Here is a 20,656-nt window from a genome sequence, read left to right on the forward strand (position 1 = left end):
AAAATAAATTAAACCTATTTAAAAAATGATAAAGAAATATAAATTGCGGTGCTATTAAAGCATTAAGGAAAAAAATAATTTCACAAAATTGACCACGATCGTGTCCGGTACTGTACTCAAGCATATCTGCTGCACTGATGCTGCGATTGCGCCAAAACCAAATTTGAGCAAGATGGCGACACAAGAAGATTACCTTGTTGTATACTTTACGGCAGATAGAGCTCTGCAAATTGTCAACCGCAAAAAACAAACTGTAAGATGCATAGACGAAGCAACAAGTACAGTCTCCGTAGATTATCCAACGGAGGAAATTAATGAAGACGGAACAGTATCGATAAGGGACGAACCGTATGAAGGCTCAACTGTTTTCTCTGGAAGTAAGTTTAAAATAAAATCCATGCAGTATTTTACGATTAAGTAAGGTTCATTTCTCTTTGTTTAAATTTTATTTTAGACAATGTTATTACGTTAATCAATATTTTTTGGTTTCAATACTGAACATTAATATTAGGCGCCGTGTATTGATACATGTACGATCGCGATCGGGCACCTGTATAGGTCGCGATCGAGATAATCTACATTGATGATTGACGAGCCAAAATTGATGCAACTTTTGACTTTCTGTATTTCACGCATTTTCATATTTTTTCCCTTGAATTTTTGGCTTCATGTAAATTTGTATATGTAGAGTATATAAACTAATTGCCTATGGATGCACGACTGCTGTTATATATATCGAGCTCGAGCCATATTTTTTATATACTGTGCGAGTTATTGTGAATGTTTAAACCATTTAATGTATTCGTATCCATTTCCTTTTTTTAAGACTTCGAATTATTTATAAATGTTTTGATTTCTTTTCATCAGGTGCAACATCTGCTCGGGCATTTATGAATTTCACCAAGAGCGAAGGCATAAACCTGACAGATGAAGGAGTTGTTGAGACACTTTTGTCCCTGGCAAAGGAGAGAAAGCAATCAGGAAAAAGAGGAGCCGCGACCAAGCTTAAAAGACTACTGCAGGCAAGTGATGAAATACAGCACCATACATCACAGCCAGAACAAAAAAAGGACAGAAGTGATTCTATAGCAGGTGACCATGAATATGAAAAGAAAAGTGCTAAAAAAAAGAGGAAAACGTGTACACCCCTACCTGTTAAATCGAAAGAACCAAAATTACTAGACATCATAAAACTTAATGAAATGTCTGCATTTGCCAATGTAGCTAGTGAGCCCGAGTCAGAATCTGAAAAATCAAAGACACCACCCAAAGCCACAACTGTCAGCAGGACGGAAAGGACACCTTCAAAAGCAACACCTGTCGGCGGGACGAAAAAGACACCGTCCAAAGCCACTCCTGTAGGTGGGACCAAAAAGACACCGTCCAAAGCCACTCCTGTAGGTGGGACCAAAAAGACACCGTCCAAAGCCACTCCTGTAGGTGGGACCAAAAAGACACCGTCCAAAGCCACTCCTGTAGGTGGGACCAAAAAGACACCGTCCAAAGTCACTCCTGTAGGTGGGACCAAAAAGACATTTACACCTCCCAAAGCTACACCTGTCGGCAGGACTGAAAAGACTCCTTCCAAAGCCACACCTGTCCGCGGGACCAAAAAGACTCCTTCCAAAGCCACACCTATCCGCGATACCCAAAAGACACCATCCATAAAAACAAGCCATACAAAAACTAGACTATTTGACACTTGCATTAGGCCAAGATCAGAAACATGCACATCAGAAGTTACTTCTGTAACAATTACAAATTCCAAGACTCCCTCCAAGAAAGCGTACTCAACAAAAAAGATAGAATTGGTTTTGGATAGTCAACAGGAAACATCACAAGCTGTGTTTTCTGGCCTTAGTGTTTTGAATGACCAGGACCACAATGGTTTCTCTTATTCAGAAATGCCATCAGTTCAATCGGCTTCTGGAAGTGAAAACCAGTACTATGGCTACAACGCCAATTATTCATGGGATAACCCGAAGGAATCACAAGAGGATGTACAGCATGAAATATCAAGTACCCCAGTGTATCCAGTGCACATGCCCATGTCCCAGCATTGTAATCCGATCACAGGTATGTGTTAAAAAAATATTTATAAAAAGTGTTTCGATATATATCTTAAAATCTAATTCATGCTTTTTATTGTATGTTTTTTTTATCCATCTGTCTGTACAGTACAATGGCTTGGAAGACTGAATAAATTCATCCAATTTTACAATATGTAACCTTGGTGGATTGTTGCCCTAGTCATATATATTGGATATCATTTTAAAATTCAAATTAAGGTAAATATTTGAAATTTGATTTTGCTTGTCCGGTGAGGCCTGGTATTTTTTCTTTGTTCATATAATTACTAGTTGGATTTTCAGCTATTTGATAATAACTCTAAACTCTGTCTGATAACTTAAAAGGGGTTGTATATTATACATATTGTATACAAATCCTTCTTGACATTGTCTTATATTCTTGATCATGATACTATTCAATTTGAGAATACTATTTAGATCACACAGTGATCGATACTTGTAAATAGGGATTTAACATATTAATTCTTGTTGAAAATTTCCTTTTTTTTCTCTTCATCCTTTAATAGATTACTTTAGAGAGTTGGACAACAACCAAAGAGTGACCTTGCTTGGGTTTCTGGAGCTACTGACATTGCAATTACGTCAACAGGGGGAATCTAATGGAAGAGAAATATTTGGGAACAACCAGCACTCCATGAACTCGCCAAATACTCAGGTTTTTGACAGGAATCCAAGATCATCTGTCAAATCTGCACAGAAAAGTGAAATGGTATGTACATATGCCTCATACTCATGCAGTACCTAGAAATATTTATCTTTCACATAAAATCTTCGTTAACAGTGTTAAATACTACAACTTGTTTTATCAGGTGGCCAGCAAGACCACATATACCAGATACAGTTTTCAGTCGATCCTTAACAATTTCTAGTAGTCCTTCCAAGACATCAGACAATTTTGTTAAAGTGGTAACAACAAAGACGTGTGGATTTGAATAATTTGCCAATTAAAAGTCAAGTCTTTTTACTTGCATGTACATATTTTCTCAGTTTGAAAGAAAAAGATTTAAAAATGAAAGAGAATTTCTTTCTTAGAAAAATATGTTATTGTTTAATTTACAACTTTGCCATGCTTTAGAACAACTTAAATTAGTAAGAATTATTGACCACCACTAGTATCAATCCCAGGTTAAGTAAAATGTACACATTAAATTTCTGTATTAATGGCTTTCATATTCTATGTAATTATTATAACAAATGTTTTTATTTGCTTGCAAATTATCAACACAACTGATAAAATGACTTTGTTTCAAGAAACTTGAAATACAAAAAAAATCTTTTTGTTGCAAAGTATCCAAAATATAGCTATATAAATACATTGTGTATTAAGTTTTAATGTGTACCCTAACCTATTTACTTTATTATATTTCCCAGAGACTCGTTCCCTTGATCATAGATCCAGATGACAAAGATCACTTTGCTGAAATTCTTGTGAATCCATCACAGTTAAGGGGCATAGAGAACAAGGCTGGATCCATGAAAAATCCAGCATTGTACCTGTTGAATAAAGTTCTGGACTTAGTATTTTCATTTGAAGAAATGGCCGCCAGCAAAGGTGTTAGTTCCCTCCCTATCAACAAGAGAGAGGCTATACAAGGTATGAGTAATGTCAGGAGTAAAAGAAAAAACAGTATATAGCTTTTTATAAAAGAAATTAACTTAAAATATGACAGATCTTTTTTGTTAATTGCAAGAAGCAGCTACGTAATTCAGTAATTTCACGAGTATGACAGAATATCGCAAAGTTCTGTCATACGAGTGAAATATATGTTATGTTCAACAGGAAGGCATTCAATTTTTATCCCCCGCTTTTGCTTAAAAGGAAGTTGGTGACATGGTCAAATGCCTAAAGGGCTAGGTCGCAGGTTTTGTTGGGACATTATTTGCAGGAGTTATGACCCCTTGATTAACGAAAAGAGACATTTTTTGCCGCAGTGACTCATGGTCCATTGATTAACGCAATTTGAGGCGAAAGCGAGGGATGTGAATTACAGCTTTAATACTTTGTAGTTTGATACCGACTTTAAAAGAATGGACATTAATGCCTTAATAATTGTACTATTCTTTCAGAATATCTCCATACAAGATGCAGTGCATTAAACTTTCAAGAACTATCCCAGAAGAAGTACATCACTGCTATCCAGAACAAGATTGGGAACCATAGGTTATCAAAACGAAAGAGTTGCAAGTAAGGGGAGCAGAGCAGAAAGGAAGAAAGAAGTCTGAGGGTGACGACAAACTATAAGTATTTGAGAAATTCGACAGAAATGTATCGCTTTGTGTCCCCAGATGTTGAAGAAGTAGTGTTGGGAATCAGTTGATATTTCAACATTGATGGACAAACATTTATAAATATTTTGATAATTTGCATTTATTTCATTCCTTCTAGCAGTTTCTACAATGAATTTAAGGATTAATCGGTTGGCATACTAGTACGTACATAATGCTTAACAAATGGGATTTTTCTTTGGACATTTTGTCTTATGTCTAGCTGCCGCTCACTCGCAGTTTCTTATCTTTCATTCATACCATTTCAGAGTTACAGTCTTCACCGATGAACAGTTATCATTAATATTTTATAATTAATTATGTCCCCCTAACAAAGTTGGGGGGCCATATTGTGTTTGTTTCATTTCTTATTAAATTCTTCTTTAGCTTTCTTCTATCTTTTCATGGTGAACTTGTCCGGCAGTTTCCTCCTAAACTATTGGACAGATCCTTATGAAACTTCACATGAGTATTGCTTGGGGGGCAGAAGGTGTGCAACGTGCATGTCTTGGAACAAAACTCAAAAATGGCTGCCATTTCGTGGCCTCTGATTGGTCGAAATTTAGATATTGTTTGATTTTGGTACAGATTGGTATATGGGATTGAGGGAAGCTGATCAGAATGGTACTACTTACAAAATTGTCTGAGGTTTCTGGTTTTTTTTTCCCCCAAATTTAGATATTGTTTGATTTCGGTGAAAACTCTTCCATTATCATTATTTACGACCGTTGGGGTAGTTTGGGGGACATTAATTTAACGGTTGTCCTTACAATTAGTACTTGTTATATTAAATAACATGATTGGTAGTAATTTAATCTAATACAGAACTGTCGTTCTCTTCTAGGTAGTACATGAAGTGAAAGTGAACCTCATAATCAATTAATAAGAATTGGTTGCCTTTCGATTAGATATCAAATATGATCGATCATCGGAACAACACTGTTAAACCATGTTGCAAAAATGTCCATCTTGTTAAATCGGTTCCTGTTATGTAATTGTCACTCTTGTAATTAACATTTAATACTGGTTTAGGACCACTATGCATTTAAGGAAACCTTTTTTTCTGTTATAAACATTATGTCTTTGGATTGTTCTTACCTGTAGAAATGGCATATTCCTTTGTATAAATTGTTTCTTTGTTCAAATTCATATAAGAAGAAAAACGCAACTCCGGAAATCCAAATTTTAAAAATTTATTCAAAGATTAAAATACAAAACATTATGATATTTATCCATGCAGAAATGTTTCATATCATGTAAAATTAAATTTTTGACAAAATAGAATGTCTGTAACAGGCCTAGGACGGACATGCATGTTGTACCATGGCCAGAAACTGTTGCAATGGTAACAAAAATGTGACTTTTTTTTCAGTTGTCCTGACTTATGATATTGGTCTAAGATAATTACCAAATATGAAAATCTAAAAAATATGTGCCATGCTTTCGTATTGATTTCTCTTTTTTTTTTAAACTGAAATTTAAGCTAGGCATTTCTGTAGAGTATCTCAAATACTTGAGTATGCCCAAAAAGGTGAAAGCTATTTTGAAAGAAACACATATTGTCACCAGTGATGTTTCTCTATGTACTTCTTTTTGGATACCAGAAATTAATAAAATAAACACATGCAAATGAAAAAGAAGCAATATTCTGAGGTTATCTTTATTTAAAGTTGGATATGTTTTCTCAATTATTAGCCCATCATCAGATTCATTGTGGGCTATTATTCAATTCACCTATCAATGTTAGTCACAATACAGCATAATGTAACAAAACCAAGAAGATTCAAGGGAAAAGATCTGCTTGACTGCTTAATGAATGGAGTGACTGATGGAGATCAAACAATGTCTGAGGGATAGTCCAGTAAAAAAATCTACCACCACCCTAGGACACCCAGGTCATATTTAGAGTTACCACCCTTCGAGTTTTATTAATAATTTTGATGAACACCGTAAATTGAACACTAGAAAACCACACCATGAATATAGAAGTGATTTGATTATTCTAGGTTCCTGGGTTCAGATACATGTAGATAGACGGAGTCTTGGAATGCCATTGAATTACCATTGTTTTTTTCTTAAAACCATTGATATACCATTGAAATTTATTTCCAAGACCATTGAAATGCCATTAAAATACCATTAAAATACCATTTAAATACCATTGAAAAACCATTGAAATACCATTGTTTCATGATACCTTATTTAGCAAACTAATTTAAATATTTCGGCTCATTTCAATGGCGTTTCAATGGTGTTCAAATGGTGTTTCAATGGTTCTTCATGAGAAGCATTGATCAACCTAAATAAATGGTATTTCAATGGCTTATCAATGGTTTTGAAGTAATGCTATTTCAATGGTATTTTAATGCCATTGCATTTTGCTAAGGGATACTATATACATCAGACTGTCAGTGTTACCTCTATATACCTGTATATACTATATACATCAGACTGTCAGTGTTACCTATATATACTATATACATCAGACTGTCAGTGTTACCTGTATATACTATATACATCAGACTGTCAGTGTTACCTGTATATACTATATACATCAGACTGTCAGTGTTACCTGTATATACCTGTATATACTATATACATCAGACTGTCAGTGTTACCTGTATATACTATATACATCAGACCATCAGTGTTACCTGTATATACTATATACATCAGACTGTCAGTGTTACCTGTATATACCTGTATATACTATATACATCAGACTGTCAGTGTTACCTGTATATACTATATACATCAGACTGTCAGTGTTACCTGTATATACTATATACATCAGACTGTCAGTGTTACCTGTATATACTCTATACATCAGACTGTCAGTTTTACCTATATATACTATGTACCTCAGGCTGTCAATCTTACCTGTATATTTGTGATGCGGACAGGATCTATGAAGGAATCGACAGATAGTTGCTGATGTATGGTATCCTGTAGAAAGGACATGCTGATATCCTTATAGCGTTTATTCCCTAAAACTGCAAAACAAATACATGTATACATATAAATGAAAAAAAATTGATATTTTATAAAGAAATATCTATATCAGAATATTATTCCTTAAATATTATACAGAAAAAACACATAAAAAATATCTTAATATCATTAAGAAATTGCTTTATCTTTAGTTATATAATTTTGTGAAAATGTTCAACTCAATGTCAACTTTCTGATCAAGAAAATTGATTTATTTAATTCAAATTTTCAAAGATCTTCACAAATAAAAATTCAATTACATATCCACGGAAAAATATAACTATCCAAAGAAAATAAATTAACTGATGAAATTGTAAATTATTCAAATAGGACTTACTTTCGAAGTTAATTATAAAATGTGTCTTTCGTTGCGCAGGAAAACAAGCAGCGAGGTCAAAGGTAGATAAGGGTGGAATAGTGCTGTCCAGATTGTGTATATGGTAGGATGTTGGTTTGTTGTCACTTCCCTGTAACGAAAAAAAAATAAATAAAAAATTAATGCCATATTCGAAAACTATTTATCTACCACAAAGAGTGCTTTGAATCTGTACCTGAACAGTTTAATTGTAAAAAAAATGTTTTTTTTCAATTGACAGTAATTCATTCAAAAGTGATATTTAAATAACTTATACAAACATGTTATGGAAAATTTTAGGTTCTAGACAAAGAACCGCATCATATACTGAGTTCAACATAATAAGCTTACATAGGGTGCACTTATTATAAAACCATTTTAAAGAGCTGGTTTCTTGTGTGAAATCAGCAAATTGTTTTGCTTGTGTTTTCTTCTTCTTTTTTTCTTACCTTCCAAACATCCATGCGAATCAGCGCCCCAGATATGACAGAGTTTCCCGAGGCCTCCACCCAGTCCCCCTACCAACATATTAACATCTCATCAATATTATCTCATCCAAAGGCTGAAATAAAACTCTATTAGAAAGATTGTAACTTGATTAATTTCCTCAAGAATACTTTAATATTGTTGATGAAATTAATTTTTTTATACATCCTTAGATCACTGAAATTAAATTTTGTTAAAGATGATTAATTGTTGGTAAAACACATATTTTTGTGTCAAATTTTTATATTTTGTCGCTTTTTGAATGCTGCAGCAAATTACAATCCAAGAAAGGCAAACACTTGTGTTCAACATAAACAAACAATATGTTGAAAAGAATTAAATAATTATCATTGATACAATAATATTAAGTTGGCAGAAAACTATCATCAAGTCAATACCTCTTTAAGGAAATATGACACGGTCAGGAAATAATGAACCTAACTGTTGTCATGGAAATCGACATGAGTGATCTTTGTGCTACCATTTGCCTAGTTGCAAAAGATTATTACGCGTTTTCATGCCAATTTTTTTCAGATATCTAGACTTTTTTGAGAAAACATACAATTTTTCTTTGTCCTGAATGAAATCACGTAACCGTTCTTGCAGTGATGAGTTATGATAAATATCAAATTATGGTAGAATAAAAACCTTTTTTTTTGATGAAAATAAAGATAATACACACATTATTGTCATTTTTCTTTTTATCACATTAACATGAGTTACCTCCCCTTTACAGTTCATTACCTTCCTGGTACGTATCTTCATTAGCATACGTATCAGCACTCAAAGAGGGAATAACTCTAACGAACTGAACACTCTACTGTGTTGTATACCTACCTCAGTAAAGTACCACTCTACTGTGTTGTATAGAAAATGTACCTACCTCAGTAAAGTACCACTCTACTGTGTTGTATACCTACCTCAGTAAAGTACCACTCTACTGTGTTGTATACTTACCTCAGTAAAGTACCACTCTACTGTGTTGTATACCTACCTCAGTAAAGTACCACTCTACTGTGTTATATACCTACCTCAGTAAAGTACCACTCTACTGTGTTATATACCTACCTCAGTAAAGTACCACTCTACTGTGTTGTATACCTACCTCAGTAAAGTACCACTCTACTGTGTTGTATAGAAAATGTACCTACCTCAGTAAAGTACCACTCTACTGTGTTGTATACCTACCTCAGTAAAGTACCACTCTACTGTGTTGTATACCTACCTCAGTAAAGTACCACTCTACTGTGTTGTACCTACCTCAGTAAAGTACCACTCTACTGTGTTGTACCTACCTCAGTAAAGTACCACTCTACTGTGTTGTACCTACCTCAGTAAAGTACCACTCTACTGTGTTGTACCTACCTCAGTAAAGTACCACTCTACTGTGTTGTACCTACCTCAGTAAAGTACCACTCTACTGTGTTGTACCTACCTCAGTAAAGTACCACTCTACTGTGTTGTATACCTACTCAGTAAAGTACCACTCTACTGTGTTGTATACCTACCTCAGTAAAGTACCACTCTACTGTGTTGTATACCTACCTCAGTAAAGTACCACTCTACTGTGTTGTACCTACCTCAGTAAAGTACCACTCTACTGTGTTGTATACCTACCTCAGTAAAGTACCACTCTACTGTGTTGTATACCTACCTCAGTAAAGTACCACTCTACTGTGTTGTTACCTACCTCAGTAAAGTACCACTCTACTGTGTTGTATACCTACCTCAGTAAAGTACCACTCTACTGTGGTGTACCTACCTCAGTAAAGTACCACTCTACTGTGTTGTATACCTACCTCAGTAAAGTACCACTCTACTGTGTTGTATACCTACCTCAGTAAAGTACCACTCTACTGTGGTGTACCTACCTCAGTAAAGTACCACTCTACTGTGTTGTATACCTACCTCAGTAAAGTACCACTCTACTGTGTTGTATACCTACCTCAGTAAAGTACCACTCTACTGTGTTGTATACCTACCTCAGTAAAGTACCACTCTACTGTGTTGTATACCTACCTCAGTAAAGTACCACTCTACTGTGTTGTACCTACCTCAGTAAAGTACCACTCTACTGTGTTGTATACCTACCTCAGTAAAGTACCACTCTACTGTGTTGTATACCTACCTCAGTAAAGTACCACTCTACTGTGTTGTTACCTACCTCAGTAAAGTACCACTCTACTGTGTTGTATACCTACCTCAGTAAAGTACCACTCTACTGTGGTGTACCTACCTCAGTAAAGTACCACTCTACTGTGTTGTATACCTACCTCAGTAAAGTACCACTCTACTGTGTTGTATACCTACCTCAGTAAAGTACCACTCTACTGTGTTGTATACCTACCTCAGTAAAGTACCACTCTACTGTGTTGTATACCTACCTCAGTAAAGTACCACTCTACTGTGTTGTACCTACCTCAGTAAAGTACCACTCTACTGTGTTGTATACCTACCTCAGTAAAGTACCACTCTACTGTGTTATATACCTACCTCAGTAAAGTACCACTCTACTGTGTTGTATACCTACCTCAGTAAAGTACCACTCTACTGTGTTGTATACCTACCTCAGTAAAGTACCACTCTACTGTGTTGTATACCTACCTCAGTAAAGTACCACTCTACTGTTGTATACCTACCTCAGTAAAGTACCACTCTACTGTTGTATACCTACCTCAGTAAAGTACCACTCTACTGTGTTGTATACCTACCTCAGTAAAGTACCACTCTACTGTGTTGTATACCTACCTCAGTAAAGTACCACTCTACTGTGTTGTATACCTACCTCAGTAAAGTACCACTCTACTGTGTTGTACCTACCTCAGTAAAGTACCACTCTACTGTGTTGTATACCTACCTCAGTAAAGTACCACTCTACTGTGTTGTATACCTACCTCAGTAAAGTACCACTCTACTGTGTTATATACCTACCTCAGTAAAGTACCACTCTACTGTGTTGTATACCTACCTCAGTAAAGTACCACTCTACTGTGTTGTATAGAAAATGTACCTACCTCAGTAAAGTACCACTCTACTGTGTTGTATACCTACCTCAGTAAAGTACCACTCTACTGTGTTGTATACCTACCTCAGTAAAGTACCACTCTACTGTGTTGTATAGAAAATGTACCTACCTCAGTAAAGTACCACTCTACTGTGTTGTTACCTACCTCAGTAAAGTACCACTCTACTGTGTTGTACCTACCTCAGTAAAGTACCACTCTACTGTGTTGTATACCTACCTCAGTAAAGTACCACTCTACTGTGTTGTATACCTACCTCAGTAAAGTACCACTCTACTGTGTTATATACCTACCTCAGTAAAGTACCACTCTACTGTGTTGTACCTACCTCAGTAAAGTACCACTCTACTGTGTTGTACCTACCTCAGTAAAGTACCACTCTACTGTGTTGTACCTACCTCAGTAAAGTACCACTCTACTGTGTTGTACCTACCTCAGTAAAGTACCACTCTTCTGTGTTGTACCTACCTCAGTAAAGTACCACTCTACTGTGTTATATACCTACCTCAGTAAAGTACCACTCTACTGTGTTGTATACCTACCTCAGTAAAGTACCACTCTACTGTGTTGTATACCTACCTCAGTAAAGTACCACTCTACTGTTGTATACCTACCTCAGTAAAGTATCACTCTACTGTGGTGTACCTACCTCAGTAAAGTACCACTCTACTGTGTTGTATACCTACCTCAGTAAAGTACCACTCTACTGTGTTGTATACCTACCTCAGTAAAGTACCACTCTACTGTGTTGTACCTACCTCAGTAAAGTACCACTCTACTGTGTTGTACCTACCTCAGTAAAGTACCACTCTACTGTGTTGTACCTACCTCAGTAAAGTACCACTCTACTGTGTTGTACCTACCTCAGTAAAGTACCACTCTACTGTGTTGTATACCTACCTCAGTAATGTACCACTCTACTGTGTTGTATACCTACCTCAGTAAAGTACCACTCTACTGTGTTGTACCTACCTCAGTAAAGTACCACTCTACTGTGTTGTACCTACCTCAGTAAAGTACCACTCTACTGTGTTGTATACCTACCTCAGTAAAGTACCACTCTACTGTGTTGTATACCTACCTCAGTAAAGTACCACTCTACTGTGTTATATACCTACCTCAGTAAAGTACCACTCTACTGTGTTGTTACCTACCTCAGTAAAGTACCACTCTACTGTGTTGTACCTACCTCAGTAAAGTACCACTCTACTGTGTTGTACCTACCTCAGTAAAGTACCACTCTACTGTGTTGTACCTACCTCAGTAAAGTACCACTCTACTGTGTTGTATACCTACCTCAGTAAAGTACCACTCTACTGTGTTGTATACCTACCTCAGTAAAGTACCACTCTACTGTGTTATATACCTACCTCAGTAAAGTACCACTCTACTGTGTTGTTACCTACCTCAGTAAAGTACCACTCTACTGTGTTGTACCTACCTCAGTAAAGTACCACTCTACTGTGTTATATACCTACCTCAGTAAAGTACCACTCTACTGTGTTATATACCTACCTCAGTAAAGTACCACTCTACTGTGTTGTTACCTACCTCAGTAAAGTACCACTCTACTGTGTTGTACCTACCTCAGTAAAGTACCACTCTACTGTGTTGTACCTACCTCAGTAAAGTACCACTCTACTGTGTTGTACCTACCTCAGTAAAGTACCACTCTACTGTGTTGTACCTACCTCAGTAAAGTACCACTCTACTGTGTTATATACCTACCTCAGTAAAGTACCACTCTTCTGTGTTGTACCTACCTCAGTAAAGTACCACTCTACTGTGTTGTATACCTACCTCAGTAAAGTACCACTCTACTGTGTTGTACCTACCTCAGTAAAGTACCACTCTACTGTGTTGTACCTACCTCAGTAAAGTACCACTCTACTGTGTTGTATACCTACCTCAGTAAAGTACCACTCTACTGTGGTGTACCTACCTCAGTAAAGTACCACTCTACTGTGTTGTATACCTACCTCAGTAAAGTACCACTCTACTGTGTTGTATACCTACCTCAGTAAAGTACCACTCTACTGTGTTGTACCTACCTCAGTAAAGTACCACTCTACTGTGTTGTATACCTACCTCAGTAAAGTACCACTCTACTGTGTTGTATACCTACCTCAGTAAAGTACCACTCTACTGTGTTGTATACCTACCTCAGTAAAGTACCACTCTACTGTGTTGTACCTACCTCAGTAAAGTACCACTCTACTGTGTTGTATACCTACCTCAGTAAAGTACCACTCTACTGTGTTGTATACCTACCTCAGTAAAGTACCACTCTACTGTGTTGTATACCTACCTCAGTAAAGTACCACTCTACTGTGTTGTATACCTACCTCAGTAAAGTACCACTCTACTGTGTTGTACCTACCTCAGTAAAGTACCACTCTACTGTGTTGTATACCTACCTCAGTAAAGTACCACTCTACTGTGTTGTATACCTACCTCAGTAAAGTACCACTCTACTGTGTTGTACCTACCTCAGTAAAGTACCACTCTACTGTGTTGTATACCTACCTCAGTAAAGTACCACTCTACTGTGTTGTATACCTACCTCAGTAAAGTACCACTCTACTGTGTTGTATACCTACCTCAGTAAAGTACCACTCTACTGTGTTGTATACCTACCTCAGTAAAGTACCACTCTACTGTGTTGTATACCTACCTCAGTAAAGTACCACTCTACTATGTTATATACCTACCTCAGTAAAGTACCACTCTACTGTGTTGTATACCTACCTCAGTAAAGTACCACTCTACTGTGGTGTACCTACCTCAGTAAAGTACCACTCTACTGTTGTATACCTACCTCAGTAAAGTATCACTCTACTGTGGTGTACCTACCTCAGTAAAGTACCACTCTACTGTGTTGTATACCTACCTCAGTAAAGTACCACTCTACTGTGTTGTACCTACCTCAGTAAAGTACCACTCTACTGTGTTGTACCTACCTCAGTAAAGTACCACTCTACTGTGTTATATACCTACCTCAGTAAAGTACCACTCTACTGTGTTGTATACCTACCTCAGTAAAGTACCACTCTACTGTGGTGTACCTACCTCAGTAAAGTACCACTCTACTGTTGTATACCTACCTCAGTAAAGTATCACTCTACTGTGGTGTACCTACCTCAGTAAAGTACCACTCTACTGTGTTGTATACCTACCTCAGTAAAGTACCACTCTACTGTGTTGTACCTACCTCAGTAAAGTACCACTCTTCTGTGTTGTACCTACCTCAGTAAAGTACCACTCTACTGTGTTATATACCTACCTCAGTAAAGTACCACTCTACTGTGTTGTATACCTACCTCAGTAAAGTACCACTCTACTGTGTTGTATACCTACCTCAGTAAAGTACCACTCTACTGTGTTATATACCTACCTCAGTAAAGTACCACTCTACTGTGTTATACCTACCTCAGTAAAGTACCACTCTACTGTGTTGTACCTACCTCAGTAAAGTACCACTCTACTGTGTTGTATACCTACCTCAGTAAAGTACCACTCTACTGTGTTGTATACCTACCTCAGTAAAGTACCACTCTACTGTGTTGTATACCTACCTCAGTAAAGTACCACTCTACTGTGTTGTATACCTACCTCAGTAAAGTACCACTCTACTGTGTTGTATACCTACCTCAGTAAAGTACCACTCTACTGTGTTGTACCTACCTCAGTAAAGTACCACTCTACTGTGTTGTACCTACCTCAGTAAAGTACCACTCTACTGTGTTGTATACCTACCTCAGTAAAGTACCACTCTACTATGTTGTATACCTACCTCAGTAAAGTACCACTCTACTGTGTTGTATACCTACCTCAGTAAAGTACCACTCTACTGTGTTGTATACCTACCTCAGTAAAGTACCACTCTACTGTGTTGTACCTACCTCAGTAAAGTACCACTCTACTGTGTTATATACCTACCTCAGTAAAGTACCACTCTACTGTGTTGTATACCTACCTCAGTAAAGTACCACTCTACTGTGTTGTATACCTACCTCAGTAAAGTACCACTCTACTGTGTTGTTACTTCCTGTATTTGGATCCAGATACAGTCCGCACCACACCTGACAATATACCCCACGGGTGACTCTCTACAATATAAATTCATAATCTGTAATTGAAAAACTTCCTTCATCATAAAACTGTCTGTGACATAAAACTGACATCATGAAACTCTCTGTGACATAAAATTCTTTGTGACATAAATCTACCTGAAAACTCTATGACATAAAACTCTCTGTGGGCCGCAACGGCTTAGTTGGTTAGAGTATCAGCCACATAACCTCAGGTAAAGGTAGTAGTTGCGTGGATCGATGCTCCCTATCCATAATGGTTTTGTGTTTCTCGGAAAGCTAAGAAACAGGTCGATCTGGGCTGTCAAGGTATTGTTCCTGAGCAAGACACTTTATCGTAATGTTCTGGAGGTAGTCACCAACTACTACAAGGAGACCCTGCCTCAAGATGACCCTGGCTGTTCAGGGTGAGAAACATCCAGCAAACAAATGAACGAACTGTGACAAAGAGCTCTCGGTGACAAGAAACTCTTTGAGGCAAAATATTTCTTTTCTTTATTTTTTCAAAACACATACTCAAGAATAGACAATGTACATTAAAAGCAATGTGAATGAAGAGATGATTACCTTGCCAACATACTGTATAATGTTGGTGTCAAGATGGAAAACATTTTCAGCGGAGACCATACTGAGGCTATTAGGAATAGCACTGTTGGTCTTTTCAGACACAAAACGGACGCCCTTCTGAAGTGTGGTTGGTGTACATACTCCAATGTATGTGTCCACGGTATACAGGATACCTATAACACAGAGAAACTATCATCACATCTCCATCAGATAGACACCAGTTAATGTGTATATAACAATTGGATTTTCCATGAATTGAGACGTTGGTTTTAGCACCAACTACTACCTTAGCATCCTGAAACAAACTTAAATTCCTATCTCATTCATTTATATCACTTTCTAGCTTAGAAGTCAAAAAGCCAAAGAATAAAATATGCTTTTTTAAAAATATAATAAATCACTTCACTTTATTTCATAACTGATAATGAATTTACTCCCTTTACTTATAACTGACCACGACAATGAATTACTTCCCTTTATTTATAACTGACCACGACAATGAATTACTTCCCTTTATTTATAACTGAGCAGGAAAATGAATTAATTCCTTTTAATAACTTATAACTGAGCAGGAAAATGAATGAACTCCCTTTACTTATAACTGACCAAGATAATGAATCAACTCCCTTTACTTATAAGTGACCAAGGTAATGAATTAAGTCCCTTTACTTATAACTTACCACGATAATATATCAACTCCCTTTATTTTACTGACCAGTTTTAAAGTCGTAATATTCAGAAAACGTGTCCGGATCTGTCCCATCAGCTGATTTATAGTCTCTGCGAATTCTTTGTCTTTCGGAATCAAAGTATATCTGTAAGAGAGGTAAAAAAAACGTCTCCTTTTTATTGCCACACATCAAAATGTTCACAAACATCATTGACAGGTCTCCATTTTTGGAGTTTGTCAGCCTCCTGTGCAAATTTTTTTGAACATATCATTTTCACTGAAAATTTAAGTTTTTTTTTTTTTTTTTTTTTATTTTTTATTTTGTTGTTGTTGTTGTTGTTGTTTTTGTTTTTTGTTGTTGTTTTTTTTTTTTGGGGGGGGGGGGGGGGGTTGTTATTGTTTTGTTTTGTTTGTTTGTTTGTTGTTTTTTTCATTTACTAGGGCCAGATTTTCACTTTAAGAGACAATATTATAAGATAAACATTGTATCTCTTGGCTGTTTTTACTAAGACAAATCTTTTACCACCCTACGTATATCATTAAAAACAAAATATTAATTTCTTACAGTTTCATATGTGATTTTTTTAAAATCCAAGTCAACTTTCTCAAATACTGCTGAAAAGCTTGCTGACATCTTTCTATTGTCTGTTGGGGCTCCATAGCCATCGCAATACACTCCCGGCGGTTGCTGTAAGAATGAAATATACAAGAAACACAGTTATGAGTGTACATATTCCGCAGGGTTCAATCACTAACAAAACTTAATAAGTTCTGTATAGATACATGCTGCTAGAGAAATTTTGTAAAAAGGTTGCCCCTCACTCCTGCCTTGATTGAAAAGAAGTTAAAATTTAACAAATTCCAAAACACCTTGATTACGAAGAAATGATTTTCGTTCCCAAATTTCATACAAACTAGATAACTGACATGTCAGTGAGGACCCCACAATGTGTCTGTGTCTGTACCTGAACTTTCCCTGAGTCATACACTGACATAGAATTACTACTTATATGCTGCAAATATACAAATTATACTATGACCTTGACCTTAACATTAGCAACTTTTTAAATTCCTATTACACATCTGTATATCAGAGTACCATCATGTATGTGATAACTGAAATCATTTTGTCTTCTGTAAGAAATTTATATGATGTACTTTAAAGTATATTCCTAGTTATATTTTTAGTAACAGTAGCCTTGATCTTGACCTTAAGTATGTTTTAAACCCATAATGTGCATAAGCATTTCACATGGTATTATCATGTAAAATTCCAGAAAGTTTGAACTTCTGTACAGGGCCTTAGATGATACTTTTTGACTGTATATTTTGGGTTCCTTTTTTTAGTAATCTTGACCTCAGGTTTTTTAAACCTCTATTGCACACCTGCACATCACAGTATAGCACCATGTTGAGTTTCAATGAAAAACAGCATGAAAAATATTTAACCTTTATTACCCTCTGCCATAAAAGCCAACAAAACACATAATAGCTGATACATTTTTGACAGTTGAATATGGAGCTAATGCTTGTGAACACTTGATTTCTATCTGAAGTAAGTGTGACCTTGACCTTTAACGTTCAAAGCTAAAAGCAACTGTAAACAAGCACTTTAAGAAAGAATCATTGTATGAATTATCAGTCTGATTGGCAAAAGCAAACTCAAGTTATTGCATGGAAACCGATTTTCTATTTATAGTTACAGTGGCCTTGAACTTTGACCTTTCAAACTGTTTATTATTTCTAAGCAAACACTTTAAGCATAGAAGTGCTAAAAAGTTTGAGTTAGATTTGCCAAAGCAAACTCTAGATTTTGCATAGAAGGTTATTTGTTGATTTGTATTTAGTAACAGTAACCTTGACCTTTGAATTTTGATGCTGAAAAGTAATTCTAAGCAATCACTTTCAATAAAGAAGCGTTGTATGAATTTTGAGTTCAATTGGCCTAAGGAAACTAAAGTCAGTGCTTGGAAACTGATTTTCTATACATGTATACAGAAACAGGGACCTTGACCTTTGACATTTGACACTGAAAAGCGATTCCAAGCAAGCACTTCCAATAAGGAAATACTGTATGAAGTTTGAGTTCAATCAGTTTAAGGAAACTCAAGTTATTGCACAGAAATAAAAGTGCTGATGGACGGTCAGACAGAAGGACAGACGGATGGATGAATGGACACAGTGATTACTATAATTAAATTACTTGTCCCTTCTCTCGATTTGGCATTTGATTCAAAATGTTGGCCTACAAAGTGTTCATTGGATATCCATAGTCGATTGAACTATTCTGTGCTACACTTATAAATGTAATGTAGCGTAGTTCATTTGACCATGGGTATCCGACAATGCAACAAAGCGAAATAAATCGTAATGTTAACTGACGCAAGTGTAAGTTAAGATCAGGCTTTAATGAGAAAAAAAGGCACTCTGCTTCTTTACTAATGGCAGTCTTATATAAATTTTCCATTTGAAATTGAGCTTGACACTTTTTGTAGAAAAAATAAACTGGATATGAATGTAAATTAAAATGAACGAGATGACATAGCTTATACAAACCTGTAAATTTGTTTGATCAAATGACGGGGAAGGTTTAAAGTCGATGTAGTCTCCAATTACGTGGAAGGGATTCTGGTTGTTTTGTGTTCCCCTAATCTCTATTCTCACTGGTATTAGGGCATCTGGGGCTGCCAATGGGGACTTCCACCCGCTGGCTGGAACAAAAAATAAAACAAACATCATTGCAGCTATTGCTGTGACCATGGGCAAGATGTTTGCTGACTGTACGGAATAGTAAGCAACATCCTTCCATATGTTCTTCAGTGAAGTAGCCACCAGCTACTACAAGGAGACTTGGCCTCAAAATGACCGTGGTTGCTCATGGGGCAATAAATCAAGAAAACAAACCTTTATCTTCAAATGACAAAAGTTTTAAATCAGATATTTATTTGGCTGCAGAATTCAGTTACCAAACATCCACAAGGCTAATCAATTGATAAGTTATACATGTACAGTATCATATACCTGTGATTAGTATACAGTACATTGTATCAGGTATTTCAAGGTCTCTGTGAACCAATTCGATCATTAGGCTGTTATGTGATAAGATTTTTTCATTAATCAATTAAGAAACACAAAAAACTTACCTGCGAAAAATAAGTCAACTTTGATGGTCATATTGTAGGAATATAAAAACATACAGCTGTTGTAGTGACTCACGTCAATCCCTCGTATCACCGTGTCCTCTACAAAATGCTGGAAACAGAGTTAAGTTTCATCTTGGTAGAAAAGGTTTGACAAACTACAACCAGCACCGGTGTAAAAATGTATCTTGGAAGAAATTTGGCAAACTGCAACAAGCACCAATGTTAAAATGTATCTTGGAAGAAAGTATTTGGCAAACTGCAACAAGCACCAATGTTAAAATGTATCTTGGAAGAAAGTATTTGGCAAACTGCAACAAGCACCAATGTTAAAATTTATCTTGGAAGAAAATATTTGGCAAACTGCAACAAGCACCGGTGTGGTGAAATTTATCTTGGAAAAATATTTGGCAAACTGCAACAGACATTGAGTGTGTGAGCCTATATATTAGAAAAATGATCATGACTGTGCAATCAATAACTATTAAAATATGTTACACTCACATGAAAATAAAATTTTGATACATTTCACAGAATTACAGTTATTTGAGAACTCCTTGGGGGCCAGAGTGCAAAATGTGTTCCCCTTCAACCAATGGTGCTTTTGACCAAATTTGGTCAAAATACATTCAGTCCATTATGACAAGTAGTGATTTAGACTCAATACCTCTATTTCCCCTAATTGGGCCCCTCCCCTCAAGCCCTTGATGAAATATGGTCAAAATATATTATACCTTTATGACTTGTTCAAATTTAAAAGACTTGCTTCGATTTCCCCTATTGTACCCTGCCCAGGGGACAGTCACTATTCATGCAAATTTATTCTGTCCTTTAATAGTGAAATACTCTACCAATGCATCTATATTGTGGTATTGTAAACGCACTGCATCAAAATGAAGGATGAATATCTTGACAAGGGAATTAACTGTAAACCAGGAAACATCCTTATCCTGCATAATTTATGTAAAGGGGAGATTA

General features: G+C 36.2%; 2 protein-coding genes across 2 annotated transcripts in view; one reads left to right on the forward strand and one right to left on the reverse strand.

The window, feature by feature from the left end:
• The window catches only part of LOC117336596, a 40,476-nt gene that overhangs the window by 15,289 nt on the left and 4,531 nt on the right, over nt 1-20,656 (reverse strand). The window contains exons 4-12 of the mRNA XM_033897207.1: nt 19,682-19,790; nt 19,095-19,249; nt 17,104-17,226; nt 16,584-16,683; nt 15,869-16,041; nt 15,224-15,319; nt 8,151-8,219; nt 7,684-7,813; nt 7,236-7,348 (exon numbers count right to left, since the gene is read on the reverse strand). Of these exons, the coding sequence (XP_033753098.1) occupies nt 7,236-7,348; nt 7,684-7,813; nt 8,151-8,219; nt 15,224-15,319; nt 15,869-16,041; nt 16,584-16,683; nt 17,104-17,226; nt 19,095-19,249; nt 19,682-19,790 (1,068 nt within the window). The remainder of the gene's footprint in view (nt 1-7,235; nt 7,349-7,683; nt 7,814-8,150; nt 8,220-15,223; nt 15,320-15,868; nt 16,042-16,583; nt 16,684-17,103; nt 17,227-19,094; nt 19,250-19,681; nt 19,791-20,656) is intronic.
• On the forward strand, nt 28-6,200 carry LOC117335470. The gene is made up of 5 exons (XM_033895482.1): nt 28-377; nt 868-2,076; nt 2,597-2,799; nt 3,462-3,684; nt 4,158-6,200. Exons 1-5 carry the CDS (start codon nt 173-175, stop codon nt 4,277-4,279), a joined length of 1,962 nt encoding a protein of 653 aa, XP_033751373.1. The 5' UTR covers nt 28-172; the 3' UTR covers nt 4,280-6,200.

Source organism: Pecten maximus, chromosome 10 (genome assembly GCF_902652985.1).
Source record: "Pecten maximus chromosome 10, xPecMax1.1, whole genome shotgun sequence".
NCBI classification, from domain to species: Eukaryota; Metazoa; Mollusca; class Bivalvia; order Pectinida; family Pectinidae; genus Pecten; species Pecten maximus.